Source organism: Anomaloglossus baeobatrachus, chromosome 3, assembly GCF_048569485.1.
Source record: "Anomaloglossus baeobatrachus isolate aAnoBae1 chromosome 3, aAnoBae1.hap1, whole genome shotgun sequence".
Classification (NCBI taxonomy): Eukaryota; Metazoa; Chordata; class Amphibia; order Anura; family Aromobatidae; genus Anomaloglossus; species Anomaloglossus baeobatrachus.
The window spans coordinates 441,168,167-441,191,120 of NC_134355.1; the positions used below are offsets into that span (position 1 = coordinate 441,168,167).

The 22,954-nt window shown below is 47.7% G+C and overlaps 1 protein-coding gene across 1 annotated transcript in view; it reads right to left on the reverse strand.

Moving 5' to 3' along the window:
* The window catches only part of DYNLT2B (dynein light chain Tctex-type 2B), a 62,217-nt gene extending 40,407 nt beyond the window's left edge, over positions 1–21,810 (reverse strand). Inside the window, exon 1 of the mRNA XM_075338502.1 lies at positions 21,674–21,810. Within this exon, the coding sequence (XP_075194617.1) occupies positions 21,674–21,795 (122 nt within the window). The 5' untranslated portion in view covers positions 21,796–21,810. The remainder of the gene's footprint in view (positions 1–21,673) is intronic.
* Positions 21,811–22,954: the final 1,144 nt, after the last annotated feature.

Genomic DNA, 22,954 nt, shown 5'->3' on the forward strand with positions numbered 1-22,954 from the left:
TAGCGATGTCGCAGCGTGTAAAGCACCCTTAATTCCCATGTTTCCTCCTGTAGAGTTGCTGTATCGGCTTTATGCTCCGTATAGTGCAGTAATTGTAGCCGTACATTGTTTTTCTTGCTCATTTTGAGTGGTTATTTCCAGTGGTGGAGGATTAGCTCTACCCTAACCTACTGTATCCTCACTCATTCCTTGTAGACTGTGAGCCCTTGCGGGCAGAGACCTCTCTCCTCCTGTACCTGTCTGTATCTTGTATTGTTTATGATTATTGTACTTGTCCCTATTATGTATACCTCTTTCACATGTAAAGCGCCATGGAATTGATGGTGCTATAATAATAAATAATAATAATAAATAATTACGGTGCACAAATAATCTGCTAAAATGTTGTTCTAGGCAAAAAGGTGGCGGTGTCAGAAGCAGTGAGTGATGGTGACAGAAGATGCAGGCGGTGACCACTGGTTAATTCTCAATCACCCCCTCTGGAACAGCATGTGACCTGGGGCCGGTGGTCGCAGGATTAGAGGAACTGACTGCAGCGCTGCCCCCTGATGTCCCTTTTCCGGAGGGGTAACTGCAGGGTCATCCCCCGGTGATGTTGAGACTCCCATCAAATGAAATGTCACGTGAAGTAAAATAATAAACACATATAGGGATTAGCTATATAGGGAACAATGTAGGGGATTGTGTGATAAAGCAGATTCCAGGAGTGGTTTGGGGTTACCGATATTCTAGGACAGCCATTTACTGCCATTGGCAGTGTATTTCTATAACTGTTACTTGTTTGTATATGATCCTCCTGAATTGTAAAGCGCTGCGGAATATGTTGGCGCAATAGAAATAAAGATGATGATTATTATTATTATTATTGGACTTTACTTTGTTTCACAACTTTGCAACCACAACTTTTTAACACGTGCACAATATGAGAAACCACATTACACAGTTCACATCCAAACCACTCCATAGGAGGCTACTGGTATACTAAACCCTGGTGAGGTGTGTGGTGAGCCATGTTATGGCGGGCCTCAGGTCTGCTCTCCGGGGGTCCACACAAGTCAGTCAACCATTATAATGTTTAAAGGAGTTCGACATAAACTCAAACTTTGTTTTTTTAAGCTAATCTGTGCTGTATTGTCATTTTTTTTTCTTATAACTTTTGTTCCTCTTGAATTATCCCTTTTTTTTCTCTGCAGCTCTTTATTTACCTGCAGCTCAAGCAAACTTGAAATCTTCCCATGCCAAACCTCACAGTCAGAGCTGGCACCACCCAGCCTCACTGTCCAGCCCCACCCTCTGCACATTCATTGGCTGTCAGTATTCTGCCCAGCACTGACTGCTCATCACTACAGAATTGCAAGTAACAGCCCCATGCGGGGCTCTGCGCACATTCTTGCCCACGCGGGGCTCTGCGCACATTCTTGCCTACATGGGGCTCTGCACACATTCTTGCCCACGCGGGGCTCCGCACACATTCTTGCCCACGCGGGGCTCTGCACACATTGTTGTCCACGCGGGGCTCTGCGCACATTCTTGCCCACGCGGGGCTCTGCGCACATTCTTGCCCACGCGGGGCTCTGCGCACGGTCTTGCCCACGCGGGGCTCTGCAACATATTATAGCATTATACGCTCGCACTGTGTAGGGAATAAATACATACCTCGGTCCCTGCCGCTGCTCCGCGTTCGCCCGCTGTCTGCTCTGGCCATATCCGCCCAGTAGTGATGTCACCGCTGTACTGAAATGTCAGCGAGCACACACAGCGGCACAATGATTAGAAGCAGCGCTCCCTCTCATCAGTGCTTTCAATTGTATTGACTTCTGTGATGCCGATACATTTGAATGTGCGATCTTGAGCAGGGGGCCGGTGCTGGGGCTGACACCACGGGCAGCTGCTGCCAGGTCCCTCCCCTCAGCTCAAGGGTCCCACAGCAGTGGCGTAGGAGAGTCTGGAATGTGTGGGAGGGTGCGGGGGAAGTAGGGTGGGGATCCCGGCACACTGTACATGCCCAGCAGGGCGGCTGCATGACGTTGGCTGTGATGCCCGTTTACAAGGTGAGCATAAGCTTCTGCCCCTGTCGACGTGTCATCACAGGAAGCAGCAAAATCCCGGCAGGAGTGGTCACATGACCACTCTGAGGCGGGGGAGAGGGGCTGACAGCAGAGCAGGTAGGTAGTTGCTGTCTACTTACCTGCCCCGTGTAGCCCAATAGTGCAATAAACAAAAATAAGCTGGATAACCCTAACTAGCCCTGTTGGTGCCACTTTTATTTTGACATTTTGTATAGTAATTTTTTTTTCCTGATATCTACAAAGTCCTATAAAGAAGGAAAAAACTCCATACTTACTGCGTGCTGTGATTTGGAAAGCCACTGACCCCTGAATACAGAGAATGGATCCCTGCCAGCCCCATACAGGACAATCAGGTCAAGTGCACATGGGGAGTTTTTATGTCTTAAAACGTAACCGTCGTTTTAATTTATATGTCATAAATCAATAGTACACATGAAGATATATTACAAAGTTCCTTATTTTATCACACATCTGCTTCTTTCTCGGACAGAATTGATCAGCCATTATAAAAATTCTCCATTCAGTGAAGACTTTCCCATTACGGAGATAGGAGATTGCAGCGGTTACTGATGAGATTCTATGATAACGGGAAGAGGGAGGAGCCAGCAGCAGATCTCTACCCCCTGCCTCTTCCATCTACATAGGAGGTGGCAGTGGTTACTGATGAGATTATATGTACATAGATGAGGGGTGGAGCTCTGCCTTTAGCTCCTCCCTCCATCATAGAATCTCTTCAGTAACAGCTGCCATCTCCTATTTCAGGAATGGTTAAGTCTTCACTGAATACAGATTTTAACTCAGCATTTTAATAATGACCAATTCTGGTAGAGAAATAGGCAAATACAGTGGAATCTCGCTTAACGAGTAACCCACTTAACGAGTATTCCGCTTAACAAGCAAAGCTTTCTGTAAATTTGTAACTCTGTTTACGAGAAAGCTTTGCTGTGCGAGCAAAATCCTCACCGCACACACTTTCGGTTCCGTGCATCCACCGCGCTCTAACCTGCACTTGCAGTCCACACAAACACACACGCACACACATACATACAGTATTATGCTCACCTTTCCTTTCGTTCCATTGCCAGCCTCCTGGGTCTTGTAGTGTGCCGGTGCATCGCGACGAGGGAGGAATCCTTGCGGCGAATTACGAGACCCAGGAGGCCTGCGATGGAATGGAAGGTAAGGTGAGCATAATGTGTACCTTTTCTTCCATCGCCGGCCTCCTGGGTCCTGTAGTTCGCCGCTCCACGCTGTGTATCGGTAACCATCGGCGACGAGGCAGGAAATTCCCCTGTCAGACGCTACTCAAAGGCAGCGCGCTGACCAATCAGAGGCTCTTGCCTTTGACGTCAGCGCTCTGGGTGCGGAAGTTCCTCCCTCGTCGTCATGGTTACCAGATACACAGCCCGTGCTAGAGAACAGCAAGTCCCAGCAGGCCAACGATGGAACGGAAGGTAAGGTGAGCATAATGTGTGTTTGTGCGTGTTTGTACGTGTGTGGAATGTCACAACAGGGGACCAGGATGGGACATTTAACAAGTTGTGGAACAAATTGTCTGTATTGCAATGATTTCCTATGGGAAATCTTGCTTTGCTGAACGAGTAACTTGGTTAACAAGCGCACTCCCAGAACGGATTGTTCTCGTTAACCAAGGTTCCACTGCATAGTGAAAAGTTGCTTATTTTCATGTACTCTTGATTTATGGAATAAGAATTAAAACGATGGTTACACATTAATACATCAAACACTCACCATGTTAACTTGACCTGATTGTCCTGTATGGGGCTGGAGGGAGCCATGCTCTCTGCCCACTGCCTATTTTTAGTTATTTTTACACTGTATACTGAGCGGCGGTGCGTCTGAAATCCATAACATGGCAATTTCTCTTCCGGTCTGCTGCGCTTTACATGTGCATTATTTTATTATTTTGCCATCGAATTGTATTATATGTGAAAAAGCTGCAGGTAACAAGGCAAATGTGTTTTTAATGTGTTTCCACTACGGAACTGCACTAAATAGTAATAATCTGCACATGACTGTATCAAGAGAGTTTGTCAAAACCAAATACCAGGAAGTATCAAAAACAAGGCTGCTTTATTTAAAAAAAACAAACACTTTTTTCTTTGCTTTTATGCAAATGAATTAAAATAAAACCCAGTTTCTACAGTACCAGCACAAGCTCTGAGATCCCACACCCCTGCTTTGTTATTCCTGACCAACATGGAAAATCAGTGGGTTTTTGAAAGCAGCAGAATGCCACAAATCTTGTGTTGCACTGCAAAAACTCAATGAATTTGGCTTTAGGATGTGCACATGCTGATTATTTGGAGCAGAAATTTCTGCATCTCTTGGCAGGAAACACACAGAGCAAAAATATGCGTTTTTAGACAAGTGACGGCTATAGAGACCGTTAATAGATCATATAAATAGATATAGACAGACAGACATATAGTTGCACAACCCCCCGACATATAATAGAATTCCACCTTGCTTAATGCACAGCTTCTTAATAAATAAATGAAAAAAAGGCGTAGGATCGCTTCTATTTTGATAGCCAGTGCAGGTAAAGTAGACAGCTGGGGGCTGATAATATGAGGCTGGGAAGGTCGATGGTTTTTGGGCCCTTCCCAGCCCAAAAAAACCCAGCCCGCAGCCTTTCCAGAAGTAGTGCATCACATTAGATGACCCAATCATGGCGCTTCTTCTCAGCTCTTCCTGATTGCTCTGGTGTAATATTAGGCAATCGGGGTAATGTAAGTTGGGGTTGATGTCACTTGGTATCAAGCCCTGTGGTTACTAATGGAGAGGAGTATGAGACACCCTCATTACTTGCCCCATAAGTAAAAAGAATAAAACAGACACAAAAAATATTTTATTTGAAAACGCACTCCCCCACACTTTCCCTGGTTCACAATTTTATTTAAAAAAAACCTCACAACAAGGCTCCACAAGCTTTGATCAGCAGCCAGTCCCGGGTCATAATGCACACCGTGAGACTCTGACACTCGGAGTGATGAGCAGTGACGTTCCTGACATCACAACTCATCATGAAAATCATTGAAGTGATGAGGGCGTAGGACAAACAAGATGGTAATTGATGCAGTGCATTCGGATTTGTAGACTGCAGAACAGGATAACTATTTTTTTTCCAGTTAATTAGAATCCCTTTTTGATTGGATGATTAAATGTTGTTTAATGGTAACTATGTGGTATAAAATCTGCAGTTGTTTATTTTTTTATTTTTTGCATCAATCTTGCCATATCACAGCTTGTTTTCTTGTGGGACAAGTTGTAATTTTGAATGAAATAATCAGTTTTACCAATTAGTGTACAGGAAAAAAATCCAAGTGCGGTGAAATTGCAAAAAAAGTGCAATTGCACAAATGGTTTTGGGGTGTTTTACTCACCCTGTTCACTATATGGTAAAACTAACATGTTAGTATGATGCCTCACGTTGATACAAGTTCGTACCCTGTTTCCCCAAAAATAAGACACTGTCTTATATATTTTTTTGCCCTGAAAAAAGCACTATGTCTTATTTTCAGGGGGTGTCTTATTCTCGAGGAGACATGGTTGGGGGTAAGTTTACCCCCCACAAAAAGCAGATCCCCCCCCGCATCCCTGGATCTTCACACTTACCAGCCCAGGGCGTCTGTATGGCTCCCAGATCCTCCTGTGATCTCCCAGCAGGTGTGCTGCATGCCTCCCCTGCTGGAGGGCTGACATCAGATCACACACACACACCCACCCCACGATCCCAGCAGCTGTGCTGCACACCGTGCTCCTCTGCCTCCTGCCGACACTCACAGATCCGATCGCTTACGTTCACACACAATCACACATCAGACAGTATACACGCACACATCTGATCGCATACACTCACACACACACCACTTCTCCCTGTGCCCTCCGGTGGGCGGTCCCAGCAGCTGTGCTGCACGCCGTGCTCCTCTGCCTTCTGCCGACACTCACAGATCCGATCGCATACACTCACACACACACTGACGATATCGCACATACGCGCTCACACACTCACAACATCTGGAGATACCACATGCTTCTGGCCATGTGATCCTCCGGCAGGTCCTGGAAGGTCACTGCACGCACAGTATCGCCGCCGAGAAGCAAGCGATATCACTGGATTTTGTGAGTGTGTGGATGCGATCTGTGTGTGTGTGTGTGTGTGTTTTCCGCCGCTGCAGGACCTTGATGCGCTCACCTGCTCCCGGTCGGCGGCTTCTGGTGAGTATGATCGGGGGTCTTCTTTCTTCTGTCTTCTCTCTTCTGGGGGTGCCCGCTGCCTATAATGAAGTGTCCTGCAGTGTCTAACTCTTTCACCGCTGCATGACACTTCATTATTGACCGCAGCTATGTCTTATTTTCAGGGGATGTCTTATATTAAAGCTTCCCTGAAAACTCCTGGGAGGTCTTATTTTCGGGGGACGTCTTATTTTCGGGGAAACACGGTAGATACCAAACATGTATACTTTTACTGTCATGTAAGGGTTTAAAAAAAAATTCATACGTTTGTCCAAAAAAATAATGCTTTTGTCGCCATTTTTTCAGATCTGTCGCATTCTCATTTTTTGGGATCGGGCTCAGTGATGGCTTAGTTTTTGCGTCTTGAGCTAATGTTTTTAATTATACCATTTTTGCGTAGATGCGTGGTTTTAAAAAACGTAATTTTGGCATTTGGAATTTTTATGTCACCACACCATGCAACGATCAAGTTAATTGATTTTATATTTTGATAGATCAGGCATTTTTGAATGCGGCGATACCAAACACCGTATATGCATATTCTTTATTGTTTTCTTTTTAATGGGGTGGGGGGGGATTCAAACGTCTAGGTTTTTATGATTTTTGTTTTTCATTTTCTTTAAAACGTGTTTTTTGTTTTTTTTTTATTGATTTTACTAGTCCCCCTAGGGGACGTTATCACTACACAGTCTGATCGCCTGTGCATTTCTGCTGATCAGAGCAACATCGCTTTGATCAGCAGAAATGCAGCACTCCTGTGAGTGCTGGTGCTCTGTCGGCTCGCACAGGAAGTATGTCATGGTAGCATTAGGTGTCATCAGCTGATCAGCGCTATTATGGGAAAACATTGGTGCCCTGTGATGATGTCAATGGGCTTCCAATGGCAGTGGGGAATGGTGCGATACCAGCTGCGGCCATTGAAATCACACTGTCAGATTTTGACAGCGCAATCTTAAGTTTTAAGCAAGCGCGGGTGAATGTCTGATCCACCCATGCCTGTTAGACACACATGTCTGCTGATCGGATCAGCAGACATATGCGGCGATTACTACAGGCTTGACGCCGGAGCCGACGGTTACCGAAGGAACACGACCTAGGACATATATATACGTGCAAGGTCGTGAAAGGGTTAATCAGTCCTCCTCAGCATGCTGTTCACATTTTGCCACCATGAGACCAAGATGACACCTAACAATTGATCTACAGTACCTCGCCACTGCGAGACTTCAAGCAGGATGTTCTCAGATGGAAGTGGCCACTGAGCTTAGAGTGTCATCAGCAGGTTGCAACAAAGATACAGAGCGACTGGAAGGTCACAGGCATAGAAGGGGACAATGCTTCATTGTGAACAATGCCCTTCCGAACCAAATGATGCATGCCACACAACTTCAATCACATTTAAATGAGGTGAGAGGCAGCCGTGTGAAGTCCGACCATTGAAAACTACTTACATCAGTGCGGTCTACGTGCTAGACGACCTGCAAGGGTACCTGACCATACCATCAGGCACAGGCGTTATCTTCTTGCAAGACGAAGTCCCGGTGGGCCTCTGCTGTTCCCTGATGAAAGTCAATTCATGCTGAGCAGACATTATGGCCACCAACAATGCTGAAGACATCAAGGAGAGTGCTATACATCAGCTATTGTTGTCACCAGACAAGCCTTTGGTGGCAGCGGTGTTAGTGTGGGCAGGTGTCCAGTCAATACAAAACTGCCCTACACTTTGTGAATGGTACAGTGACAAGCTCTTACTACAAATAACATCCTTAATCCGGTCCTATTGCATCTGCATGAACAACACAGGCCTAATGTCCTCATCATCATGGACTAGAATGCTTCAGATCATCAAGGTTGCATCATTGGGGAACCACTACTGGAGATTGGGGTACCGCTAATAAAGCAGTCTGCACTTTCTCCAGACCTGAATTCCATAGAAAACCTATGAGATCAGATGAGTTAGCATGTAGAGGCTGAAAACTTTGTACCCTAGAACCTCAATGACCTGAGAGTTGCCCTACAAGAAGAATGTGATGCCATGCCTTGGCAGACAATAAAACCACTTGTGAACAGCAGGAAATGTTGTCAAGCTGCAATTGATGCTCAAGGCGTTATGACAAGTTACTGAGATATATCACTGTAGCATTAACTTTTTATGTGTTACATTAATTTCACCCGGAAGCCAAATATCCCTTTTTGTGAGCAGTGTATGAAGACAATACATATCTTGAGCATTTTGGGGTCAGATCAAAGTGGAAAATTTGACTTGTGCATGACTACGTATTTTTCACAAGTAATTCCGTAAAACATTTACCCACAGTCAGGCAAGGATACCGCCTACTCTCAATAACAAACGTGTATGTATATGAAATACATATATATTGGGTGTGTATGGTATATGATAGAAGCAAGAGGTGACGTTGCACCATGTCTTAAATGTCACAAATTTGTCCAGCGCTTCTATTTTAGCAATGTGTCTAACAGTCAAAATAACCTCTGCAAATTAATCAGAAATGTAAATGGATGCAGCTTTTTTTTATTGTGAGGTTGTTTCCATGTATCTAAGCGTTTTGTTTTATTTTATTTTTTTTTATTTTGTCCAGCCCAACCAGCAGAAAAGCTTTGTGAAGATCTAAGGTTGTGAGTTGTATTAATCACCTAGGCCAGTTAACGATGTAACAATTTTCATTTCTTCTGTACGCGGTCTTAAAACAACTCGGGGTGGATGGTCAAAATGAGATGTCCCCAGTCAGTCCACCAGATCCCAAACCAGGACCGCTAGTTTGACTACCCCCGTACCAAGTGATGCCCCCTATCTCGCAACTTTTGGTTGACCCATAGCTTTTGTATCTTTCGCCGGTGTAGTCTGTAGTCACAGCCTATGCTCCAGACAATGGAGACCACGGCCATAGTAAATTCATCCAGCTCCAGCCAGCAACAATAGTACTAAGAATAGATCTTCAAATCCAGAAGATGGATGGACCTAAAGCACGCCAAACACCAGCATTTTCGTATGTAACCTAAAGCCAGTGCTACACTGGCACTATCCGGCTGATTTTCTACATACCTGTAGTGGTCACCTTGGATGTTTAGGTTTTGAAATCCAAAAAAGTAAAGTTTATAAAATCACCCCCATTCGCCCCATTGAACAGTAAAGGGATAAAAAATATACACACATTTGGTATCGCCGCTTTCAGAAACTATAAAACTATAAAAACTATAAAATATAAAATCAATTAACCTGATTAGTAAACTGCGTATAGGCAAAACATTCCAAATGCCTAAATTAGATTTTTGGTCGTCACTAGTGATGAGCGAGCATGCTTGTCACTACTCGGTACTCGCACGAGTATCGCTGTACTCGGGCTGCTCGGCGGGGACCGAGTAATCTCGCGATACTCGTGCTGTACTCGTGGTCTTCATTTCTGCTTGTTGGCGCTCTTTTGAGAGCCAGCCCTCATGCAGGGATTGGCTGGCAGACCACTGCAATGCCACAGCCCTGTTAGTTGTGGAATTGCAGTGATTGGCCGGCCTGCACAGCGTGACCGAGCCTTTATATCGGCCGGCGCGCTGTGCTCTGCTCACAACTATCCAGACAGTCAGTGCAGGGAGAGTGTCGCTGATTCAGGGAAAGCTTTGCGGCCCTTTATAGCTTTTTCAGTTGCAGGGCTGCAAACAGTGTGACCAGAAGTCCTTCTCAGGACTATTCTAGTTGTATACAGGCAGGCAGGGTATAGCCAGGTCGGAGTACAGTAGCAGAGTCCTTCTCGGGACTATTGTTGCTATATACAGGCAGGGTATAGCCAGGTCGGAATACAGGCTAGTGACCAGAAGAGTCCTTGTCAGGACTATTGTAGCAGTATACAGGCAGGCAGGCAGGGTAGTGGTGACCGTATACCAGCCTTCATCATATCTGGGGCTGGTGTACACAGTGTAAAACAGTCCAGATAGTGTCAGACTTCTCAGTAATTGTCGCTCCTAAAAACCAGTTAGGTTCTTATTGCGTCCGTGCTTGCATTTAAAAACAGCACGTGTGTGGCAGTCAGTGGCAGCGTACAGGTGCGCGTTTTGCACAAACTATTATATAACGCACAAGTCTAGTGAATAATACACGTCAGTCAGCAGTGTCTGATAGTGTCAGACTTCTCAGTAATTGTCGCTCCTAAAAACCAGTTAGGTTCTTATTGCGTCCGTGCTTGCATTTAAAAACAGCACGTGTGTGGCAGTCAGTGGCAGCGTACAGGTGCGCGTTTTGCACAAACTATTATATAACGCACAAGTCTAGTGTATAATACAGGTCAGTCAGCAGTGTCTGATAGTGTCAGACTTCTCAGTAATTGTCGCTCCTAAAAACCAGTTAGGTTCTTATTGCGTCCGTGCTTGCATTTAAAAACAGCACGTGTGTGGCAGTCAGTGGCAGCGTACAGGTGCGCGTTTTGCACAAACTATTATATAACGCACAAGTCTAGTGTATAATACACGTCAGTCAGCAGTGTCTGATAGTGTCAGACTTCTGAGTAATTGTCGCTCCTAAAAACCAGTTAGGTTCTTATTGCGTCCGTGCTTGCATTTAAAAACAGCACGTGTGTGGCAGTCAGTGGCAGCGTACAGGTGCGCGTTTTGCACAAACTATTATATAACGCACAAGTCTAGTGTATAATACACGTCAGTCAGCAGTGTCTGATAGTGTCAGACTTCTCAGTAATTGTCGCTCCTAAAAACCAGTTAGGTTCTTATTGCGTCCGTGCTTGCATTTAAAAACAGCACGTGTGTGGCAGTCAGTGGCAGCGTACAGGTGCGCGTTTTGCACAAACTATTATATAACGCACAAGTCTAGTGTATAATACAGGTCAGTCAGCAGTGTCTGATAGTGTCAGACTTCTCAGTAATTGTCGCTCCTAAAAACCAGTTAGGTTCTTATTGCGTCCGTGCTTGCATTTAAAAACAGCACGTGTGTGGCAGTCAGTGGCAGCGTACAGGTGCGCGTTTTGCACAAACTATTATATAACGCACAAGTCTAGTGTATAATACACGTCAGTCAGCAGTGTCTGATAGTGTCAGACTTCTGAGTAATTGTCGCTCCTAAAAACCAGTTAGGTTCTTATTGCGTCCGTGCTTGCATTTAAAAACAGCACGTGTGTGGCAGTCGGTGGCAGCGTACAGGTGCGCGTTTTGCACAAACTATTATATAACGCACAAGTCTAGTGTATAATACACGTCAGTCAGCAGTGTCTGATAGTGTCAGACTTCTCAGTAATTGTCGCTCCTAAAAACCAGTTAGGTTCTTATTGCGTCCGTGCTTGCATTTAAAAACAGCACGTGTGTGGCAGTCGGTGGCAGGGTACAGGTGCGCGTTTTGCACAAACTATTATATAACGCACAAGTCTAGTGTATAATACACGTCAGTCAGCAGTGTCTGATAGTGTCAGACTTCTCAGTAATTGTCGCTCCTAAAAACCAGTTAGGTTCTTATTGCGTCCGTGCTTGCATTTAAAAACAGCACGTGTGTGGCAGTCAGTGGCAGTGTACAGGTGCGCGTTTTGCACAAACTATTATATAACGCACAAGTCTAGTGTATAATACATGTCAGTCAGCAGTGTCTGATAGTGTCAGACTTCTCAGTAATTGTCGCTCCTAAAAACCAGTTAGGTTCTTATTGCGTCCGTGCTTGCATTTAAAAACAGCACGTGTGTGGCAGTCGGTGGCAGGGTACAGGTGCGCGTTTTGCACAAACTATTATATAACGCACAAGTCTAGTGTATAATAATACACGTCAGTCAGCAGTGTCTGAAAGTGTCAGACTTCTCAGTAATTGTCGCTCCTAAAAACCAGTTAGGTTCTTATTGCGTCCGTGCTTGCATTTAAAAACAGCACGTGTGTGGCAGTCGGTGGCAGGGTACAGGTGCGCGTTTTGCACAAACTATTATATAACGCACAAGTCTAGTGTATAATAATACACGTCAGTCAGCAGTGTCTGATAGTGTCAGACTTCTCAGTAATTGTCGCTCCTAAAAACCAGTTAGGTTCTTATTGCGTCCGTGCTTGCATTTAAAAACAGCACGTGTGTGGCAGTCGGTGGCAGGGTACAGGTGCGCGTTTTGCACAAACTATTATATAACGCACAAGTCTAGTGTATAATACACGTCAGTTAGCAGTGTCTGATAGTGTCAGACTTCTCAGTAATTGTCGCTCCTAAAAACCAGTTAGGTTCTTATTGCGTCCGTGCTTGCATTTAAAAACAGCACGTGTGTGGCAGTCGGTGGCAGCGTACAGGTGCGCGTTTTGCACAAACTATTATATAACGCACAAGTCTAGTGTATAATACACGTCAGTCAGCAGTGTCTGATAGTGTCAGACTTCTCAGTAATTGTCGCTCCTAAAAACCAGTTAGGTTCTTATTGCGTCCGTGCTTGCATTTAAAAACAGCACGTGTGTGGCAGTCGGTGGCAGGGTACAGGTGCGCGTTTTGCACAAACTATTATATAACGCACAAGTCTAGTGTATAATACACGTCAGTCAGCAGTGTCTGATAGTGTCAGACTTCTCAGTAATTGTCGCTCCTAAAAACCAGTTAGGTTCTTATTGCGTCCGTGCTTGCATTTAAAAACAGCACGTGTGTGGCAGTCAGTGGCAGTGTACAGGTGCGCGTTTTGCACAAACTATTATATAACGCACAAGTCTAGTGTATAATACATGTCAGTCAGCAGTGTCTGATAGTGTCAGACTTCTCAGTAATTGTCGCTCCTAAAAACCAGTTAGGTTCTTATTGCGTCCGTGCTTGCATTTAAAAACAGCACGTGTGTGGCAGTCGGTGGCAGGGTACAGGTGCGCGTTTTGCACAAACTATTATATAACGCACAAGTCTAGTGTATAATAATACACGTCAGTCAGCAGTGTCTGAAAGTGTCAGACTTCTCAGTAATTGTCGCTCCTAAAAACCAGTTAGGTTCTTATTGCGTCCGTGCTTGCATTTAAAAACAGCACGTGTGTGGCAGTCGGTGGCAGGGTACAGGTGCGCGTTTTGCACAAACTATTATATAACGCACAAGTCTAGTGTATAATAATACACGTCAGTCAGCAGTGTCTGATAGTGTCAGACTTCTCAGTAATTGTCGCTCCTAAAAACCAGTTAGGTTCTTATTGCGTCCGTGCTTGCATTTAAAAACAGCACGTGTGTGGCAGTCGGTGGCAGGGTACAGGTGCGCGTTTTGCACAAACTATTATATAACGCACAAGTCTAGTGTATAATACACGTCAGTTAGCAGTGTCTGATAGTGTCAGACTTCTCAGTAATTGTCGCTCCTAAAAACCAGTTAGGTTCTTATTGCGTCCGTGCTTGCATTTAAAAACAGCACGTGTGTGGCAGTCGGTGGCAGCGTACAGGTGCGCGTTTTGCACAAACTATTATATAACGCACAAGTCTAGTGTATAATACACGTCAGTCAGCAGTGTCTGATAGTGTCAGACTTCTCAGTAATTGTCGCTCCTAAAAACCAGTTAGGTTCTTATTGCGTCCGTGCTTGCATTTAAAAACAGCATGTGTGTGGCAGTCGGTGGCAGCGTCAGGCTCCATATTGTCCCTGGATAGAGACGTGCATGATGGCCTGTAAACATGAAGTGCCCATTGTAAGGAAGTGGGTCTATTGTAGTATAGCCCTTAGGCAGGGCAGCCAAAAATTGGGAGGCTCCACGTTGTCCCTGGATAGAGACGTGCATGAGGGCCTGTAAACCTGAAGTGCCCATTGGAAGGAAGTGGGTCTATTGTAGTATAGCCCTTAGGCAGGGCAGCCAAAAATTGGGAGGCTCCACGTTGTCCCTGGGTAGAGACGTGCATGAGGGCCTGTAAACCTGAAGTGCCCATTGGAAGGAAGTGGGTCTATTGTAGTATAGCCCTTAGGCAGGGCAGCCAAAAATTGGGAGGCTCCACGTTGTCCCTGGGTAGAGACGTGCATGAGGGCCTCAAAACATTGTTCCCATTGCAAAGGAGCGGGTCTCCTGTCGTTGTAATGTCCATTCTGCAAAGAATGGGCGAAAAAATTTACCACTGGGGGTATACCTGAAACAAAGGCCTAAGTATTGCAATTTGTAACGGTCATCATCATGGTGGCGCATGAGGAGAAGGAGGAGCAGTCCAGCGATTATCCAAAGTCCAGAAGTGTGTACCCATGGGTGAGTGGAGGTACATGGCAAACTTTAAATTCCGCTCTCATTTGCTGGTGGTGTGGTGAAGTCTGGCCCAATCCAACCCTTGTTCATCTTGATCAGAGTCAGCCTGTCAGCATTTTCAGTTGACAGGCGGGTGCGTTTATCTGTAATGATTCCACCTGCGGCACTAAAAACACGCTCTGACAAAACGCTAGCAGCAGGGCAGGCCAGGACTTCCAAGGCGTAGAGAGCCAATTCATGCCACGTGTCCAGCTTGGATACCCAATAATTGTAAGGCACAGAGGAATGTCGGAGTACAGTTGTTCGATCTGCAAGGTACTCCTTCAGCATCTGGGCAAACTTAGGATTTCTTGTGGCACTACCCCGCACCTCAGGGGCTGTGGTACGTGAGGGGCTGAGAAAACTGTCCCACATCTTAAAGACTGTTCCCCTACCTCTGGCGGATTGGACTTGTGCCTCTCTCGGCTGTACGCCTCGGTTGTCCACTGATTCATGACCTATGCCGCTAGCGTTTTGTGAGGGGAATGCTTTGCCTACTTCCGTGACTATGGCCTTCTGGAACTGCTGCATTTTGCCTGACCTCTCCGCCTCGGGAATAAGAGACATAAAGTTCTCCTTTTAGCGTGGGTCTAACAGTGTTACCAACCAGTAATGATTGTCGGCCAAGAAAGATGTTCTTAACGCGAGGGTCACGAGACAGGCAGCTTACCATAAAGTCAGCCATGTGTGCCAGACTCTTAACAGCCATCACTTCAGTATCCTGACCAACACGATGACTGAACATGCTGTCCTCCTCCTCCTCCTCATCATCTACCCTGTCCTCTGGCCAGCCACGCTGAACCGAGGATATGACTGCATGTCATATCCTCAATTTGGCCAGAGAGTTGCTCCATGTCTTCATCCTCCTCCTCGTCATAGTCCTCCACTGCACGTTGTGATGAGACGAGGCTGGGCTGTGTGTTATCATCACCCACACCCACTACTGTTTCTTGCTCAAACTCATCGCGCTCCGCCTGCAATGCATCATGGTTGTTTTTTGAGCAGAGACCATTTTAGAAGGCAGAGAAGCGGTATGGTGACGCTAATAATGTCGTCATCGCCGCTCACCATCTTGGTGGAGTCCTCAAAGTTTTGGCGGATGGTGCATAGGTCGGACATCCATCTCCACTCATCAGGTGTTATGTGTGGAGTTTGACCCATTTCCCGACGGCTTAGGTGATGCAGGTACTCAACAACTGCCCTCTTCTGCTCACATATCCTGACCAACTTGTGCAGAGTTGAATTCCAACGCGTGGGGACATCACACACCAGTCTGTGTGCCGGAAGATGCAAACGGCGTCTTAAGCCGGCAAGGCCGGCTGAAGCAGTAGGTGACTTTCGAAAATGTGCAGACAGGCGGCGAACTTTTACCAGCAGATCAGACAGCTCTGAGTATGACTTTAGAAACCGCTGAACCACGAGGTTGAGCACATGGGCCACGCATGGAACATGTGTCAGCTGGCCTCGCCTCAAAGCCGCCACCAGGTTCCGGCCATTGTCACACACGACCTTTCCTGGCTTTAGGTTCAGAGTTGTGAGCCAGTGATCTGCCTGCTGTTTCAGAGCTGTCCACACCTCTTCTGCATTGTGGGGTTTGTCACCTATGCAGATTAGCTTCAGCACTGCCTGTTGCCGCTTCGCCGAGGCAGTGCTGCAGTGCTTCTGTGTCGCCCTGGACAAGCCAGGGGCCACAGAGCACAACACTTAAACACCCCACACTCCCTGCAGGCATATCATAGTCAAAACACAAAATCCTTGTTGCCTTCCCCAGGGGCTGTTGTCCACACCAGGGTGTGGAGCCAGGCGGTTGGTCTCCACCCACCGAGGAGGAGGGAAAACACAGGCAGTGAGAGTTAAGCTAAGGAAGTGGAAGGAGGAAAGTAGTAGAGAGGAGAAAAGTGACAGCAAAGAGCCTGAAGTTGGTCCGGGTGTGTGGCCCGGACAGGACAGCAAGGTTGGCTGGATGTGGTGACCGTCTGCAGTGGAGGCCGATTTGAGTCTGCCGTAAGGACCGTGGACGGGTGGTGACCCGGCCGTACCGGACCGGTATACAAAGAGAAGCCAGCACCATTGGCAGAGGACTTTCGGATCCCGGCAAGGCTTGGTGTCGCCGTGAATTTGACAAATCCGTTAGTGAAGGGAACCTCAGGGTTTCCAAACAGCCAAGTCCAGATAGAAGGCAACCGTACAACCGTGAAGGGGAGACACAGCCACCGCCAAGGGCAACCGTCTCCCAGGGCCAGCGCCTGTGGGCAAAAGGGGCTCCTCCGGCCCATATCCAGGTCGGGGAGCGGGTTACCGTTGGGAAACCATCACTACCAACACTTAACTTAGGTGCAGGGAGAGACAGTCATCACTAACCTGCAGGGAGGAACAACCGCAGCCGTCCGAGTGACCCGTCCATCCAGCCACTTGTTTAACCGTGAACTGTGTCATCATCATTGGGCTGAGTGAGTACCTCCGTGCCGTGCGGCACAGCGCTGCCCCTGCGACCCTGCACCTCATCAGGCCCCGCAACCCGCCTGTCATCCATGTCTACCCCATCACCAGGCCCCGGGACAACCAACCCCCCTACCCACGGAGGGGAGAAATAACAACAAAGCTGCTCCCTGTCACAGGCTCCCGGGATCCCCGTCCAGAGCAGCGATGGTGTCCACACAATCACCACAACCGTGGGTGGCGTCACGGACAATATCCCCAAAACCCAAACCACCCCTTTTCACTCACGGGCGAGTAGCGTCGCTCGAGTCCCCGGGATCCGGCCATCGCTCGAGCCAACGAGCAGCAGCAGCCGTAGAGCAGCGTCAGCCGGACCCGAGCAGTGGGAGAGCGCACCGTCCCCTCCTCCGCCCGCGACACTTCCAGCTTGGGACTGGTGTGGAGGGTAAAGTGGATCAGGATGCGCAGGAGGAGGAGGAGGCTGAGGAGCATGACATTCCGGAGCTGTAGAGTGTGTGTGAAACCCTGACTGAGGTAGGGCCTGCAAAACTTGGTGTGTGAAGGACGTGTTCCGTCCCTCGCTCAGACTGGGTCCCAGCTTGCACAATATTAACCCAGTGTGACGTCAACGAGATGTAGCGGCCTTGCCCACATGCACTTGTCCACGTGTCTGTGGTTAGGTGGACTTTGGCTGAAACAGCGTTGTTCAGGGCACGTGTGATGTTTTGTGACACGTGGTTATGCAATGCGGGGACGGCACACCGGGAGAAATAGTGGCGGCTGTGGACCGAGTAACGTGGGACAGCTGCCACCATCAGGTCGCGGAATGCTTCTGTCTCAACCAGCCTAAAAGGCAACATTTCCAGCGCAAGCAGTCGCGAAATGTTAGCATTTAGAACTGTGGCATGTGGGGTGTTGGCAGTGTATTTGCGCCTGCGTTCAAAGGTTTGCTGAATGGATAACTGAACGCTGCGCTGGGACAAGGACATGCTTGATGATGGTGTTCTTTCTGCGTAGGCAACTGCAGGTGCAGGAGTGGAGGAGGCTTGTTCGCAGGCAGCATGGACAGGGGATTGGCTCGCATGCACAACCAGCGAAGACGTAGCAGTGACATCAGCAAGCACTGCTCCTCGACTCTGTTGTACTTCCCACAAAGTCTGGTGCTTGGCTGACATGTGCCTGATCATGCTGGTGGTGGTCAGGCTGCTAGTTTTGGTACCCCTGCTGATGCTGGCATGGCAGGTGTTGCAAATGGCCTTTTTAGAATCATCTGGAGCCAACTTAAAAAACTGCCAGTGTCAGAGTTCCGGGTTTTCCAGTTTTCTTTTGAAAGAGCTTGCCCTTTGTTAACATGGAGTTTTCTGTTCTGTTGCCCTACTTCCTGTCCATCTGTTTAAAAGCCGCCCCTAAAGCTTAGTCCAGTGCCTGAGTATACTGCTTCCTGTGTGCTCCTGCCCTGCTGCTTTTGGTTCCTGATTGTTATTCGGATCCTCTTGGAAAACAACCGACACCGACTCTGGACTTCATCTGGTATCATCTAGCTGTGCCCGGACTCCGTTTGCCGTCTTTGGTCGGCACTTCTGCCCGGTTCCTTCCGTTTAATACCACTCTGGACTCACATCACGTACGGACATTTTTGGACTTACCTATTGCCCTTTTGTGTCCCGGCTGCTGCGCATTTAGGGCTTCTGGGGTGATTGCCAGACAGTCCCTGTATAGGGGTTCGCTCTTGGTGGTCTCTCTGGGGGAGTCCGGTGCGCGGTCCCGGGAATTCCCTTTCGCTCCGTCCCTGGAAGGTATTTCCTGTATTTATGTTCTACTGTGTTTTTGTTCCGTTTATGTACATATTTGCTGGTTGCATATTATAAACGTCTTGCACCAAGAACTCGTCTCTGGTTGTCATTGCCCTAACGCAATCGAAATCCTCAATACATACAATAGTATTACAGCCAGACTCGGGAAGACCTAACATTTGTACAGGCACCTTGTGTCGTGTTGTTCCGGGGAACAGTTGCCTGACGTCTGCCTGGGGCCACCACTCTGCTTCTTACTGCCTGTTGTGATGCTACGCCTCCCTCCCCCTGTGCACTGCTGTCCTCGCTCTGCATATCCTCCTGCCAGGTTGGGTCAGTTACTGGATCATCCACCACGTCGTCTTCCTCTTCCGCACCCTGCTCCTCCTCCTGACTTCCTGACAATTGTGTCTCATCATCGTCCACCCCTTGTTGAGACACGTTGCCAACTTCGTGAGAACGTGGCTGCTCAAATATTTAGGCATCTGTACATACAATCTCGTCATGGCCCACTTCAACAGGAGCTGGCGAGAGGCCAGAATTTGTGAATGGAAACGTGAACGAACAGCTCTTCCGAGTGTCCAAGTGTGGGATCAGTAATGTCCGTGGAGCGTGGACGTGTACTCGGCCTGGTGGTAGGAAGGAGGATCAGGTTCTGAAATGTGCGGTGCAGTATCACGGCTACTGACACTTGACCGTGTGGAAGACAGAGTGTTTGTGGTGGTGCCAATCTGACTGGAAGCATTATCCGCTATCCAACTAACAACCTGTTTACACTGGTCTTGGTTCAAGAGCGGTGTACTGCTGCGGTCCCCAAGAATTTGGGACAGGACGTGCGAGCGACTAGATGTGGCCCTTTGTTGTGGCGAAATTAGAGCTTGCACACAACCTCGGTCTCTGCCTGCACCACCATCACGTCCACTTCCTTGTTCGTTGACAACGCCCTTGCGCATTTTGCAATGCTGTGCTGACGTGTATTCACTAGACTTGTGCGTTATATCCAAGTTTTTGCAAAACTCACACAAATGCAGCGGAAAGCTGCCACCAACAGGCACACACGTGCGGTTTTTAAATGCAAGCACGGAGGCACTAAGAACCTAACAGGTCTCTATCCAGGGACAACGTGGAGCCTCCCAATTTTTGGCTGCCCTGCCTAAGGGCTATACTACAATAGACCCACTTCCTTACAATGGGCACTTCAGGTTTACAGGCCATCATGCACGTCTCTATCCAGGGACAATGTGGAGCCTCCCAATTTTTGGCTGCCCTGCCTAAGGGCTATACTATAATACACCCATTTCCTTACAATGGGCACTTCAGGTTTACAGGCCCTCATGCACGTCTCTATCCAGGGACAACGTGGAGCCTCCCAATTTTTGGCTGCCCTGCCTAAGGGCTATACTACAATAGACCCACTTCCTTACAATGGGCACTTCAGGTTTACAGGCCCTCATGCACGTCTCTATCCAGGGACAACGTGGAGCCTCCCAATTTTTGGCTGCCCTGCCTAAGGGCTATACTACAATAGACCCACTTCCTTACAATGGGCACTTCAGGTTTACAGGCCATCATGCACGTCTCTATCCAGGGACAATGTGGAGCCTCCCAATTTTTGGCTGCCCTGCCTAAGGGATATACTATAATACACCCACTTCCTTACAATGGGCACTTCAGGTTTACAGGCCCTCATGCACGTCTCTATCCAGGGACAACGTGGAGCCTCCCAATTTTTGGCTGCCCTGCCTAAGGGCTATACTACAATAGACCCACTTCCTTACAATGGGCACTTCAGGTTTACAGGCCATCATGCACGTCTCTATCCAGGGACAATGTGGAGCCTCCCAATTTTTGGCTGCCCTGCCTAAGGGCTATACTATAATACACCCACTTCCTTACAATGGGCACTTCAGGTTTACAGGCCCTCATGCACGTCTCTATCCAGGGACAACGTGGAGCCTCCCAATTTTTGGCTGCCCTGCCTAAGGGCTATACTACAATAGACCCACTTCCTTACAATGGGCACTTCAGGTTTACAGGCCATCATGCACGTCTCTATCCAGGGACAATGTGGAGCCTCCCAATTTTTGGCTGCCCTGCCTAAGGGCTATACTATAATACACCCACTTCCTGACAATGGACACTTAATGTTTTGAGGCCCTCATGCACGTCTGTATGCAGGGGCATTGGTGAACCTCACAATTTTGGACTGCCCTGGCAAAGGAAAATACTACAAAGACTCAGTTCCTCAAAATGGGCACATTAGACTCAAGAGGCCTTCATGTACGTCTCTTCTCAGGGACATCGGAGTGCCACACAATGTTTTCACGTAAAATCTTTCATGTATTAATCTCAAAAAGTAACATACACCAGCTCTATCTCACTATTGGGTATGTGCCCTTAACATTTCCGCCATGAAAAATCATTTTGGGGTCATTTTGGAAGGTTTTCTGGTGAGTCCGTAAAAATGGCGTAAAACGCGGACAAAATTGTTCACAGCTGTGACTTTTCAGTGATAAATGCTTCAAGGGGTCTTCCCCATGCTGTTGCCATGTCATTTGAGCACTGTTCTGAGACTTTTGTGCCATTTTTAGGGTTTCTCCATGCTGCCGGGGGGTCATTTCACAAAAATACTCGGGTCTCCCATAGGATAACATCGGGCTCGTTGCTCGGGCCGAGTACACGAGTATCTTGGGAGGCTCGGCCCGAGCTTCGAGCACCCGAGCTTTTTAGTACTCGCTCATCACTAGTCGTCACACATTTTGCGCAAAATGCAATAACATGCGATCAAAATGTAGCATCTGTGGGGGTGGGGCGATGTAGCCGACCAGAGAGGACGCATGGGAAGAGAGCTCCTATAATCCTGATCTTATCCTGGCCATTTACACCCGGTTACCTGATCCATTTACTCACTGACTTGCTGCTGTGACAGGAGACACCATCTGGAGGCTGCAGATTCCCACTGGAGCTATTCTCTGACTCCTGCACAGCGTTGCTGGATCTCCTGAGGCTGGAGAGTGTGGAGCAGCAGCCATCTTCCCTACAGCATGCATTTCCACAGTGAGCAGCAGAGCATGACTCCGGAGAGCAGTGAGGAGTGACAGATTTATGGCTAGAGGTGAAGACCCAGGAGTGGTGAGCACAGGGAAGTTAATTCTCCCTTAGCTGTGTAACTGGCAGTCAGTGTGCAGCACATTAGGGGGGCCGGCTGCAGTGTGGAAGACTTTAACCCATAGAGTGCTGGAGGGTCTGGAGTGTGTGCCTTGAAAAACGGGCCCTGCAGATTTTTCCTGACACATGAAAACAAATAAGTGGCACATATTGAAGTCCCCACGCTGCACAGGCCAGCATCATCCTGATAAATACACCCTGAGTGCTGTGCTGCCCTGGGACTCCCTTCATTCTTATTATCCACCATATAAGTGGCTGTTTTCCGGCTCTCTGGACGTGGTGAGGAAGTGGAGACAGACATATTACTAAATATACATTATAAAGGCACAGATTCAGACGCACGGGGGCACGATAAGAGAGGGGTGCAGAATCAGCAAATCCCCAGTGTATCAATATGAGTCCCCCTAAACAAAGTGGAGCTATTGACAAACTTAAGGAGTTCGCAAGGGGTGGTCAGGCAGATGCCCCTAAAGCCAAGAGAAATGCCACCCCAAAAGGTCAGGCACTATTGGATGACGGGTCAAGAGGATAAAGATGATTTAACCCTGAGGCAGGTGTATGAACAGCTTCTACAAGCAATTTCTACAAGCAACAGCTCCCTCACAGGGAAAATTGAGCAGGTACATTCAGAGGTGGGCCTCCTGCGTCAGGACATGCAATCCTTGAGGGCCCGAACAGCGGAAGTCGAGACGCGAGTGTCTGAACTTGAGGATCAAACCCTAACACTCAAAACAAAAATGACCACAATGGCCGGATCGGCAAATGCATGGCGTCAGAAAGCAGACGATCTGGAGAACCACATGCGTCGAAACAATATACGAATCATAGGACTGCCAGAGCGCTCGTAAGGTCAGCATCCGGAACAATTCCTGGAGGAGTGGCTGAAATGTAATCTCGGAGATGAGTTCTCCTCGACATTTGCGGTGGAGAGGGCGCACAGAGTTCCAACAAGGCCTCCTATTCCAGGCGCGCCACCAAGTCCCTTTTTAGCAAAGATGCTCAACTACAGAGATAGAGACACAG